Source organism: Megalopta genalis, chromosome 16 (genome assembly GCF_051020955.1).
Source record: "Megalopta genalis isolate 19385.01 chromosome 16, iyMegGena1_principal, whole genome shotgun sequence".
Lineage (NCBI taxonomy): Eukaryota > Metazoa > Arthropoda > Insecta > Hymenoptera > Halictidae > Megalopta > Megalopta genalis.
The window spans coordinates 1,305,200-1,319,647 of NC_135028.1; the positions used below are offsets into that span (position 1 = coordinate 1,305,200).

Consider the following 14,448-nt stretch of genomic DNA (forward strand, 5'->3'; position numbering starts at 1 on the left):
AGTCGTCGTCGACCTATCGGCCCGCGCGAATTAGGCGCGGCACAGGATCCTGTGCGCGATCGTCCGATGCTTGACCAGCTTGTCGTGCCTGTAGAATCTCCTCAGGCAGATGTCGCACTGGAACTTCGGCTCCTCCAAGTGTAGTTGCAGGTGCGCCGTCAGGTTGTACTTGTACTTGAACCAGTTCTGGCAGACGTTGCACTGGTACTTCGGCGCCTGGCCGCACTCGACGCGCAGGTGGCGCTGCAGGCACGAGCTCCGCATGTAATAGCGGCCGCAGTTCGGGCACCTGTAGTTCGACTGGCCGCAGGCAGCGCGGACCGGCTTGTAAAAGCGCCGGTACTCCCCGATGTCCGACTGCCGGACGAACGTCAGGTTCCGGACGTGCGCGGATCGCGACGGCAGCTGCACCCAGCAACCTGAAACAAAAGGAGACGATAAAGAGGGTGTTCCGATCGCGAGCTCCGTCGACGTCGGAATCGTCGATACGCCGAGAAATCGGCGGACTTTTCGCGCGTTACCTGTCCGATGCACAGGCATCTGTTTTTTGCTCTTTTATTAGGTCGATCGCCGTCGGACGAAATTGCTACAATTTTTCGCAGCGGGTACAATTTTTTTTTGTTTCACGTAGCTCGCGCGTCTTTGTCGGACGCGACGGAACGAAGGGCGCGCGCGTCGCATGCAATAAACAGGAGCTGCGTTTTGGGAAATATAATTGTTTTTATTCTCCGTAACAGTAGGCGTTAATTTGTTCAAACGATTAGGTCGGCACGCCGTAAACTCGTAACGGCATGTTTATAGATCACACCGGCGTTGTACAATTCGTCTAGAGAGATAATTTGTTATCTCGAACAATCTCTTAAGCACCTCGGACGTATCATGGCTTGTCCACGCGGACTGCCGAAATCTCTCGTTCGCAAATAATTCCGATTATTACCCCTGCGAGCGCTTCGAAGACTAATAAATTTATATTCATAGTCGATAACATTGTATACATCGTTGATCTGGCACGCGTTAGATCGGCGGCAATTAACAGAAATTTCGTGACGCGAGACCGGAAGTTCGGTGAATTTTTAGCGACGAATCCGCCTATTTTTTGAGTACTTTCGTTTCGTGCGTGTGCACGCGTGTGTGCATGTACAGTCGCATTGGAGAGTATGTTAATGGATTTTCTGACGGGATAACTTTTTCTTTTCTTTTTTATAAAATTTGTTCAATTGTTTCGTCTCTTTCGTGTAAAATTGCCGCGAGTAAGTGCGTTTTTTCAACGAGACTTCTATCGAAATTGCCGGGAATCACTTGTCGTACGCCAGAGTTGTGCTAAGTTTGGTTAAATTGTAAGTGCATTTCGCGATTTAATTGCATCGTATTTCGATTATATGGTAATGCAGTGCAAGAGTTAATTCAGAGTAACTCGAGTACATCGTAGATCAGTTACATGATTGAAACGTTTAGGTTCACTCGATTGTTAATTATTTGAATCAGGAGTGTTATTCAAGTACAATGCAATTGAAATTTAATGTAATTGAAATACAATGCAATTGGAATTGCTATCTTGCAACTGAAATACAATGCAATTCAATTACAATGCCATTGGAATTGCTTTCTTGCAACTGAAATACAATGTAATTCAAATACAATGCAATTGGAATTGCATTCATGCAACTGAAATACAATGCAATTCAAATACAATGCAATTGGAATTGCCTTCTTGCAACTGAAATACAATGCAATTCAAATACAATGCAATTGAATAGAGTGCAATTTGAATTGCTTTCTTGCGACTGAAGTACAATGTAATTCAAATACAATGCAATTGGAATTGCTTTCTTGCAACTGATATAAAATCTAATTCAATTACAATGCAATTGAATACAATGCAATCGGAATTGCCTTCTTACACCTGAAATACAATGCAATTCAAATACAATGCAATTGGAATTGCCTTCTTGCAACCGAAATAAAATCTAATTCAATTACAATGCAATTGCAATACAATCTAATTCAAATACAATGCAATTGCAATACAATGCAATTTAATAAACTCAACCAAACCCAATCTAAATTACAAATTACTCTGTAACCATAACTCCTCCCCCTCGAACAATCTCAACTCAGCACAACTCCGTCGCGCCCAGCACACCGTCCACGCCGTCAAATCTCCGAAACCAGCCGATCAGAGCCGATTCGTCGAGCACGTTTCAACGGCCAAAACAATTCGCTTCCCAAACAGCTTCTTCCCGATGTGCCCATCGATGCCTGGCGTCGATGTCTCCCACGGGCGTGGCGCACGCACGGCGTCGTCGGGGGTTTGTTTCGCGCGTCAGAAACCATGCGTCGTCGTCCTCTAACGGAGCCTTTCACGCGCGTCTCAGGCGCAACAACATCCTCCATCCGCCGGCGTCGAAGAAGTCACCATCGTCGGCCGTCATACGGGCGGCCTCCTCTCGTCCTCGTCGTCGGCGACGGCGGCGACGAGCTTCGCCGACTTCGCGTCCGCCGCGTGCACGTTATAATGCCTGAGCAGGCTGTGCTTGTGCTTGAACTTCGCGTGGCACAGCACGCACTCGAACTGCGCCTCTTTGCCGCACTCGAGCCTCTTGTGCCGTTGCAACGTGACGATCCGCCTGTACTGTCTGCCGCACGTGTCGCACGGAAACGTCTCGAAACTCACCGGCAGCCGGTACCAACACGCTGAAAAAAACAGAGATACTCGGTTAGCACAGAATGCGGAGACACTCGCGCGAAGCAGACGGTTTGTTTGTCGGTCGGTTCCCCGGCACTATATCTCTCGTACCCGGTGGTCTCTGCGCGCACACCCAAGACCTACGTTCTCTCCCCGTGTGTCCGCCGGATCGCTGTGTGAAATTCGATTTCCGTCCCACGATCTTTTTGACATTTCTGCCACGATTCGTCGGCTGATCTTTCTACCTGATCATTCCCGCTCGGTTAAAGAGCGCTCGGCTCAGATCGAAGTGGGGGGCGGGAGGCAAAACACGCGGGGGATGAATGACTCGCACACGATCTTTAGAAAATAACCCGCAACAAAAATTGTCTTTTTATTAATAATAATAATAATAATAATAATTAATAATAATAATTAATAATAATAAAAATAATAATAATATTATTAATAATAATAAAAATAAAAATAATAATAATATAATAATATATTATTAATAATAATAATAATAGAATAATAATATTAATAATAATATTAATAATAGAATAATAATAATAATAATATTAATATTGATAATATTAATATTAATAATACTAATATTGATAATATTAATATTAATAATACTAATAATAATAATATTAATATTAATAATATTGACAATAATAATATTAATAATAATATTAATAATAATAATAATCGCTAGCAATAATGATGATAGATAATTCGCATGGTAAACCTTTCCAAAAAAAGAGAATTCGACGTGCTAAATACCGGAACGAGTATTCGATGGGGTCGAGGGTGGGACGGAGGGTTGGTCGTTGGGTGGGGAGAGGGAGAGGGTGGGTGTAAATAACGATTTCCTATCGGTGCACGCCGACATGCTGCTGGCTGGTCGCCCGCACAGCGACGACGACGATGGGCGCGCGAAGTGAAAAAAATCGGCGTGTGAGAAATTCTGTTCGCTTAAAATTCTAGAAAACGATAAAAGTATCGGTAACACGAGACTGACAACCAGTGAGGTACCAGTGGGATACGATTTGTAAACGAGTATATCCTACGTTTTCGCAGGCAGGTCGACGCGAGTTATCCGCGAATACTGATATCAAAAATACGACGGGGCGCACGCCGTGTCCGTGGGAGAGAGAGAGAGAGAGAGAGAGAGAGAGAGAGAGAAAGAGCGTGCGCGCGAAGAGATAAAAAATCCTCCTCCTACTCCTCCCTCCGTTTCGACGTGCTCCCTATTTTTCTCTTCTCTTTCTTAAGCATATACACAATAATAATTCTTCCTCTCACTTTCTTTGTGCGCGTAAAGAAAAAACACGTTCGTTGTGAAACGAACAAGAAAAAAGAAAAGAAACGAGAAAAAGAAGAAAGAAAGAAAAATGGAGAATACACACGTTATTCCGTACGCGATTTCGATCAACCACCCTTTGTAAGGGTGGCGAACGCGGCGGCGCGGAACGACCGAACAAGGGTTCAATTTCTCGGCGAAAAAAGAATCGAAAATCTCGGCGAAATTCTGGAATGTCGTTCGTATATCCTTGTTCTCGGCGCGTTTCCGCGCGATATCTCGCTCTCGGCCCCGCTCGACGTTTTTTCGAGCGGGGAAACGAGCTCGCGCGACTGACGCCGGATTTGTGGAACGGGCCGCGAGCCGGCGGGCAATTTTGTTAAGGAATGAATTTCGAGAGCTTCGCGCGACTTTTTTTCTTCGGGCGGTTATCGCGTTTAGGAAAATTCGAGAGAAATCGTGGAGATAAGACGCGAGTCGCTCGACCCGTTCCTGACGGCTCCAGCGCGAAAAAGACACGCGATTGGTCCCCTCTCGACGTTCTTAACATCTAAGCGGCGCTTCTATTTACAACCCTTTCGCGTCTAAATCGGCAACTCGTTGCTCGGCGCTTGCTTACAATATGCTTACAGGATCGGGTTGCTGTTGCTTAAGTAATTCCGATGCCGGGCGATTACAATGCGATCGACGATCATACGTCGCGAGCATGATCGCGACGATTGATACAAGGTTTAACACGTTCGACGACGACGATCGAGCACTGAAATTGCGCCGGGAAGTCGAAGCAATTTGATGTCAGTTCAACTGAACGACGATCACAACTGGAAAGTTTTGTTTATTAAATAATATTTGCTTTGAATTTTATTTATTTTGATTTATCTTAGCGAATGAACAGCAAAGTTTAGAACTTATTTTAGCAAATGAAAAGTTGGAACATTTTTTCGTGTACGAAACGTCCTGGTTGAATTCAGTTCTTTTTTTTTCTTTTCTTTTTATATATTGCGAGGAAAATGAATTTTCAGAATTGGTGAAAAATTAGTGTTATTTGTGACGGACGCGGCGCCGAACGTGTCAAGAAAGATACAATGATCGGAATCGCGCGAGGGATGGAGACGGATCTCGAATGTTTCTGTTTAAACAGTCAGAGCGATTGTTGGGAATTTCTTGAAAAGTGTGGGCCTGCAATGTGTGTCGAGAAATGCGAGCGATCTAGCGATGGCTAGCGAATGATATTTTGTTCGAATGATGGTTTGTTCGTGTTATTTTTATTTGTACGTTTTAACTCGACTTTTGTCCTGAAAATATTCTGAATATCTTGAAACGTTCGAATCTATTTCAGCTTTTATTAAAAATAGGAATTTAGATGGTAAGTTGCGACTGTTTTTTTTTTTAGACGTGACGAGTATACTTATATCGAAATATTGGTATTTTTTCGCGACGAGTATACTCGTCGTGAGCAAGAAATATTGACATTCCTTCGTGACGAGTATACTCGTCGTGAACGAGAAATATTAGTATTTCTTCGTGACGAGTATATTTGTCATGAACAAGAAATATTGACATTCCTTCGTGACGAATATATTCGTCGTGAACAAGAAATATTGACATTCCTTCGTGACGAGTATACTCGTCGTAACGCGAAATATTGTCATTTCCTCATGACGAGTATGCTCGTCGAAATATTGGCATTGTCAAAACGCGAAATATTGTCATTTCTTCGTGACGAGTATACTCGTCGTACCGCGAAATATTGTCATTTCCTCGCGACGAGTATACTCGTCAAAGACAGCTAACTTGTTTGAACAGAAACATCGATGTACAAATTACGTACATGCGAACAATGGACCGTCAAGATCCGATCGTCGATCCCTCCGACTATTCCGTCGATAAAACGGTTGGAAGATCGTCGAATAATTATTGTCTATGCAGTATATATATATATAAGTCTATAAAGTGCTCTCAGGTAACCCATACTCCGGAGATCATTCCATAAAAATCACCAGCGATATACATATATATATACGTTTTAAATATATTTTCACGCGTTCCCTTCCCAGAACAAGGCACTTTCTTCAATTACCCTTTTGTTATCGTTCTCGCGAAATTGCGGACGATCTATGCAAAATCACTCGCGCGCGCGTTCGTAACGCTGATCTTTCGAAACAGATGAAATCGACCGGAATACTTCTTGAGCAATTTATTACAATATTTTCAGGAATTTAACCCTTTGCACTCGAATGCACATTTTAACCGCAAATTTAAAGTAATTTTTCTGATTTATCATATATTTAGTAATATATGATATAAATCAGAGAGAAATTACTTTATATATATATTATATATTATATTATATTATATTATATTATATCATATTATATTATATTATATTATATTATATCATATTATATTATATTATATTATATTATATATATTAATTTAATATATATTATATATAATATATATAAATATCATATTTTTTAGTAATTTTTCTATCTTGTATGACAAAGTGCATTTTTTTATGCATATGAAATTCAGCTTTGTGATTCATTCACGATAGTTACACATTTGAGAATTTTTTTTTTAAATCGAAACTTCGATAATATAAAAATGATCTCGGAACGTGTTATAACAATTTTAGTTTTAGGTGCATTCGAGTGCAAAGGGTTAACCTTACGATTCGTGGCAAATTCGATCGCGGCGATATTATTATCCGGTCGCCTCGACCAAGATTAAATTTCAGAAGATGCTTCTTCCTTCGTTCGATCAGCGATATTTCGCGACGAATAAATTTCCATTTGCATAAATTTCCGCTTCCGCAACAAATTCGATTAATTCGCGCACGGAATGATCGGTGACTTCGCGGCTGTGCTTCTTCTCAGTTCTTGCGCGTTCCGTTCGAGCGCGCAGCTCGGGACGATTTCGAGGAATCGAGAGAAATGGCGTAACTTCTAGACGGATAAAAAGCAAAAAAGAAGAAAGAAAAAGAAAAGAATACACCTGCGGTATATAAAAGTACTAGAAAATATCGGGAGACACTATGGTGAAAGATTTTTGCAGAAACGGCGACGACGCGATCGTCAATTTTGATGAGTCGCGACACGTGGGAGATAAAAAGCGAGAGAGAAAAAAGGAGAGAGAGGGAGAAAAAGAGAAAAAGAGAGAAAGGGAGATAGAGAGAGAGAGAGAGCGCTCTCGTCTGCAACGCGCGTCAAAATCGCTCCGTCGCGCTTGCGTTTAAGTCGCTCGCGACCGTCAATTTTGTTGCGTCGCGACACGCGGGAGATAAAAAGCGAGATAAAGAGAGAGAGAGAGAGAGAGAGAGAGAAAGAGAAAGAGAAATAAAGAGAGTTAAAGAGGGAGAGAGCGCTCCCGTCTGTAACGCGCGTCGAAATCGCTCCGTCGCGCTTGCGTTTAAGTCGCTCGCGATCCTGAGACTCGAATAAAAATTGTACAGTAATGTCTCCCATACTGACGCTCAGATTGCCCCCAAGAATGGACAATTTTGGGAAAGGAGACACGATTGTTCGAGCCTTGTGGTTCGTTTTCGTAAAGTTACCAATTGTCAACAATAAATAAAAACGAGTTGCTAGGCTCGAGTAATCGTATTTTGCTCTTCCAAAATTGTCCATTATGGGGGACAATCTGAGCGTCAGTATGGGAGACATTACTGTATTCCGATCATCCGCGCCGCGTTGGAATGTTTCTTTGTTCGTGATCTGCGATCCTCGCAGAAAATTGAGCTGTTCTCGAGCGGGCTCTCGGATATACATGCATAGATGTACATACACGCGCGTGAGCGCGCGTACACGCTGACGTCCGTTCGAAACCGTAAAAAATCAAGTATTGTCGTGCTTACCTAAATAATAGAACGCCTACACGTTATACAAAAGCAAAGAAAAAGAAAAAAAAATACCTTTCAAAGGGGTAAAAAGTAGTCAAGATTCAAGATTATGTACACGTAGAACCGAAATACCACGATGAACTCTTATAGCTGAGGTAAATTATTATACTCGAGAAATTAGGCGGAAATTATCCTAAACTTTCTACAGTGGTCCGCGACAACGACGCCCGGATTTTTGTGCGAACCCTTTTGCGTGTCACGAAATCGCCGAAACGTGGCCGCGAACAGCCGAACTCTTTCGCCGCGTCTCGACACTTGGCTCCGCTTTCGTTTTTTCGTTTCTTTTTCTTTTGTGTACAATCGATCGACCCGTGTTTCGAGTGCATTTCTGCACGATCAAACAATTCCGCGCGTTCCGTGTCGCGCGGGAAATCTCGCTCGGCCTTTCTGCGGGCCAATTTATAAATCGAGATCGAAGTATTCCATTACTGTCGCTCGAGAACGCGTGCGAATATAATGTGGTTATATTAAAAAATAACCGCGAAACACCGAAAATATGTCGTCGCGACATAAACGCGCGTCGCGGCGCGGGAAAAGACGGCTTTTTGCTTCTACGAATTCTTTTCAATTACATATGCGAGCTATGTAAATTACGCGAACTCCGCGACAGCCAGCGATTTCGCGAGAGAGAATCGCCAAAGCTACGGGGAATTACGACAGTTATCGCGGAGGACTCGTCGACAGTTATCGAGAGGACGCTGAATCACCGAATTGAGCAAACTCCTTCTGAAAAATCGTGCGATTTCGCGCGGGAGAATCGCCTCGGCGACGGGAAAATACGACAGTTATCGCGGAGGACTCGCCGACAGTTACGGAGAGGTCGTTGAATTACCGAACTGAGCAAAAGCCGCTGCAGAAAAATCGCGCGAAGAAATCTCTTCGTGATGAAAATACATTTCCCTTCAAGGAATAAAACCGTAGACCAGAAAAGACTCGGAAAACGGAGAAAAAACATTGTACTCTAAAAGAAGAAAGCGAACTGTGCGGCCAAGCGACACGGAACCAATCCGAGAGCGCGCGAAAGAGTTTCGCGTATGCTGTTCGCGCGCGTTATCGAGGACGACTTCGCGTACGGCGAACTATCTAAAGGCGATCGTTTAGGCGCCCTCGTCGTAGCCGATCTTCTGATGATGTCGCTTGTAGTGGACGGTCAGGTTGCCCCTCTGCCTGGCCTTGTAGGGGCACTCGGGGCACTGGAACGCGGGCGGCTTGCCGCCGCACTCGACCGTCTCGTGGCGGCGCATCGTGCTTTTCCACCGGTATCCCTTCCCGCAGAACCGACACCTGAACTTCCGTTGCTGCTCGTGCGGCACGCCCATGTAGACGACGCTGAGGTCGCGCGGCTGCGGCAGCACCTCGAACGAATCGGGGAACACGACTTCGCGGGCGGACCCGGTGCGGGGGTTGTTGTTGTCGGTGCCGCTGTCGTAGCTGTTGCTGTCGCCGGCGTTGCTGCTGACACGCCTACCGGCCACGACCAGGCCGCCCCTCGGCCCGGCCGACATCGTCGTGCGACCGCTCTTCTTCGCGGTCGGGTGGTGCTTGTAATCGGACCGCAACAACGACAGTAGCGCGACCATCCCTGCAACAGGTCCCGGCGCCAAGCGAGACGCGAGAGCGAGGCAACAAGGTTATTTAAATTAAAACGAAACCAAAAAGGGCGGGCGGTGGTGGTGGGGGAAACAACGTAAAATTGCGGACGGGAGGCGCGCCGCCGTTCCGTGGAACTTCGCGCGGGGCGGAGCCTTAGAGGAGTGGGCGGAGCTTGGCGGAGCCTCTGGGGAGTGGGCGGAGCGTGGGCGGAGCCTCTGAGGAGTGGGCGGAGCGTGGCGGGGCGGGGCTCCGGAGGCCGGAGAGGTGTGACGTCGATCGATGCACGGGGCGGGGGAGGTTGTTACGCGACTGGCGAGAGAGATCAGTGTGATTAAACCCGTAACCAACCCAACACATAAACGTAGTCAGCCAATAGCTCCGAGAGATAGGTGCGCCCAGGGTAAAATTTTGCCGTGGTTTTACGTGAAGTATAGGCGTGAGGTACGCACCGGTTTCGCCAGAGAATACGGAAAGACGTGCGCGCGCGCGCGTCGCTTCATTGTTCGATACACCGTCGAACGACGTTTCTCCGACTAGTTTCCCCGCGATTCGATCTTTTTTCCAGTCTTCTCTGGCGGCGCCGGTTTGTGGATGAGAAAAAAAAATATATATAATAAGGATGCTAATTTCCAACCCTCCAAACAAAGATAAACCAAACAGGATGCTTCGGTGATGATCGTAGGATGATTATGCTTCGCGTTATACACGCTCGAGATAGATGAATGCGAATGTACAAGTGCCATATAATAATAATAATAATAATAATAATAATAATAATAATCGTATAGGGTTCGACTGTATACATATATATATATGTATGTAAATATATATATGTATGTATATATATATGTATATATTATACACAATGTGTTTGTATTTATGTAAATGTTTGTACAGCTCGTATATGACAAGATCCGGATGAACGGCGACGGATCCCAAACGGATCGTCGCTTTCACGGTCCCGAGCCGACGTCGTCCGTCGGACCGTCGATTCTATAAACGTAGAAACGGTAAAAATGCTTGCGCGTACGCGATCCTCGTTACAGACTAATCGTTCGGTAGTCGGACCAATCTTTGGCAAAACAAGTGACCGAGACGGCGCTTCGCTTTCTTGCCTTTTTTGTGGAACACGCGAGCGCGCGCGCGCGCGCCCGATCCTCGCGTTTCCGGAGCGACGTTCCCCTGTAGCCATCGCTCGGACAACGCCGAATTGAAACTGCGCCGCGAGAGAATTAGATTTAAATTTCTAAATTAGATATCTTTTGCGAATCTGCCGGCCCTCGAGACCGCTCGATGCCTAATGCGGCACGGACGAGCCATTGGCGGAGGAGGAATTCGCGCGACGGAAATCGTGCGTTCATTTATTCCCGCGGAACGCCCCCGCGAGGGGGGCGGGGCGATGCGAACAGTTTATTCGCATCGTTATTAATTAATCGTCACTGTGCGAGGACGATGTAAATGCCCGTTCGTTCCGTCGCAGCACCCCGAGGTGTCCGCCATTTCGATTTCTTTTCTTCCAGCGCTCGAAGCGACCCCTTTCGAGTTAACAGAAAATTTTCAGAATTGAAAGAAAAGGAAAAAACATTGTTCGAACGCGATCATGACGGAACGAACGATCATTTGGACCATCAGTTTCCAAAGAGTTTTTTATATTCGTTGTTCGGTTCAGTTGAAAAACTTGCTCGCTCTAATAGCGAATACGCGCGAGTGTCGCTGATAAAACGCAGCGGCGTCGCTGCTGCCAATCGGAAAGTGGCCAATGTGTTCTTGTTAACGTTGCAGAGAGAAGTAGTTCGATCGTCGACGTATCGCTGTGCGCTACGATACCGTCTCGTTACACGTTACACATCCTCGGATGGTCGCTGAAATCAAGGTTATGTCGGGGCGACCGCTTTCGGTTGTTCTGATCTTTCGATATTTTGCGGAGCAGCGCTCGGAGCGCTTTGGAACGCAACATTGGGCTCTGCCCACCGACTGCCGCGGCGGTGAGCCGATGGAAGCGCGCGGGGGGCGGGACGCTGCGGCGGGAGCCGGGAGGCGGAGCCCAATGGAAGCGCGCGAGGAGCGGGAAGCGGAGCCCAATGTAGCTCGCCGAAGCGTTCCGAGCGACGAAAGAGGCAATATAATGGGCCGAGAAATAAGGGATGCGTATCTTAGCAGTATTTTTAATTAAGGAACGTTCGCCTCGATGGCTCCAGGGTAAGGCTGAGCGGCCAATCACAGTCCTCTTGCCAAAAGGCACGCCTGGTTTCCCCGCTCCGTGGCCGGATCCCTCGAGAAAACTACCCTTGTTCTTTAGGGAAGTGGCACGAGGTCGCCCGCCGTGCTTAAAGAATCCTAACTTTATAAATATGCTGACGCTGTTTGGGGTGAAATCTCCCTAATTGATGCTTAGATAATTTGAGAAGAGGAAATGTAATTATTTCATCCTCGCGGCTCGTTGTTATAGTCGCCGACAATCGGTGACTATAAAAACTTTAATAATCGTATCTCCTCTTCCCGAATCGTCCATTTTTTGATCTGAGCGCCAATTGGGGAGAATTTACTGTACAGTAAATATTGACTGGAAGCACAATAGGCCCGTTTTCGTATTTAGGGGGAGAAACCGCCCCTCGAAGTTGATAAGATTTAATACGAAAAATCGCTTGAAGTTGGTCGAAGATTTATTATGGAACTTGTTATGAACTTAATTTGTGGCACGGGGTAAACTACCCCTGATCGTTTCAATGTACATTTGAAAACACTTGAAACCTGCGCGGAGTTCGTATAATCTTTAGGAGATCTTAGATTTCATTCCGAAAAAAATTATTGCGCGAAAACAAATTAGTGATCTCGTACCCTTATTGAGGGGTAAATCACCCCCGATTGCGGTGGAGTACGTTTGCCTCGATAGGGGCCGATCAGAATCAAGTAAATATTGCTCGGAATAAATACTTCGTTAATAAGGACAATATTATTTAAAAAATATATATATCAAGTTATTTGTAAAAGCGCAAATTGATATTAATAAGGATAACATTATTTAAAAAATATATATCAAGTTATTTGTAAAAACACAAATTGATATTAATAAGGATAATATTATTTAAAAAATATACGTCAAGAGTTGTTTTTAAAAGCGCAAATCGATATTAAAAGTGTGACAAAATAATAAGATCCGAGATTTTCTCGTGTCATAAATATGTACATTCTATACATAAAATTCAGTATTCATTATTCACAATTAAATAACACTCCCAATAAGCCAGATTACGCTTATCAATCGTCATCGAGGATTTGACAGTGAAAAAATAATCTTTCCCCGAATTTCATCGGCCCTTATTAAAGCAAGTATATAATTAATAATATTAAATTATTATTTAAAATTAAATTAAATATAATAATATAATATAATAATTAAATTTTATAATAAAATAATATAATAAATAATTAAATTTTAAAATTAATATTTAATAATATTAAAGCTCATCACAATCGAGGGTAACTTACCCCTCGGTAAGGGTGGAATGCCACAAAAATCCACTGACTCGTTATCCTGCAATAACTTCTTGGAATGAAATCTAAGATTTCTTAACAAACAAATACACAAACAAACTCCTCGCATGTTCCCAGTTTTTTCTAAATATTCATCGAAACGACCAGGGGTAGTTCACCCCGTTTTAACGACCACCGACTACAAGATCAATATTCAGCCACCCAAATACGCCACAAAGAAACTTTACAACAAGTCCCACATAATCATCGTCAACTTCAGGGGATGGTTCCACCCCTGAATATAAAACCAGGGAAAAAATATAAAACAAGGAAAAACACGCATCCCTTATCATTTGTCCTCCGTAAAATATCCAAAAACCCGATCAATGTAATCAGGCGGACCCTTCCAATGACAAAAACCTTTTCATATAAGTAATCGAGGCGATTGTTTGGCGGCGTTCGATCGCAGCGATCGAGATCCACGGTAACGGAGACACGCAAAGAGGGACGATCAGGGTTCGCGACGAGACGAGTCGGATCTGGCTTGCAAGGAGTGGGGGTAGGCGACGCGAGCGACGCGAGTCCCGCGCAGCGGCGCGGCCGAGACGCGATCGCGTCGCGATTGCAGCGTTCACCGGGTAGACACGGCCGCCTCGCGGGACTCGCGTCGCGCGCGCCGCGCCATCCCCACTCCCTCCGCCCCCGGCGTAGCTTGTTTCCCTGTGAACGCGCGTGCGCGGCGATCGCCGGCTTTAACGTCGTCGACGCGTCTCCGCGGCGATCGGCCGACGAGTATTTATGCGAGTATTTCGTTCCGGGCGGCGACGAGATGTCGCGGCGCGGTTCTATTTGTTTATGTAACATTGGAGCAGCTTGCGGTGCTTGTGGGCGACGTGCGAGTCCAGATTGAACTTCCTTTTCGAGCTGAAGCGACAGTAGGGACAGTGGAACTGCGGCAGCATGCCGCACTCGAGCTTCAGGTGGCGGTAGAGGGAGGACGCGTTCGAGTAGATCTTCTGGCACTTCACGCACGGATACATTCGCCGCGGCTTGCCCGGCGTCCTTGCCAAATGGTGGAGCCGGAAATCTGCGAAAAATCGTGCGGTCAGCGATGGGCGTGTGTCTGGGGGACCGGCGTGAGATAGACGGGAAGAAGACGGTGCTGCTTAAACGTTAGAGACGGGAGAGATCATGATGATGATGATGATGATGACGATGATGATGATGACGACGATGATTCGGGAGAACGAATCAGAGAGGTAGGGGGTGGGGGGGGGAGAGAAGGAAACGAAATAATAATGCTCGAGGCACAGCGGCGGTGATAACAATTTTGTCAAACGTTATGCTTGCGGTATCGAGAGAAGAATATGTGTGATTAGAGACGGCTTGAGGCCGCGATCGATCGGTCGATCGCGGCTTCGGACAACGGCATACTCACGCGACGGGGCTCGAAAAGAGCGAGCCAGCTTGCACCCGGTTCGGGTCAAAGCGGATTACATTGCCGGG

General features: G+C 45.5%; 1 protein-coding gene across 1 annotated transcript; it reads right to left on the minus strand.

Moving 5' to 3' along the window:
- Nucleotides 1–700: 700 nt before the first annotated feature.
- Nucleotides 701–13,790, minus strand: LOC117224520 (uncharacterized). The gene has a single exon (XM_076526939.1). The coding sequence runs from the start codon at nucleotides 9,453–9,455 to the stop codon at nucleotides 8,973–8,975; it is 483 nt and encodes a 160-aa protein (XP_076383054.1). The 5' UTR covers nucleotides 9,456–13,790; the 3' UTR covers nucleotides 701–8,972.
- Between the last annotated feature and the right edge of the window lie 658 nt (nucleotides 13,791–14,448).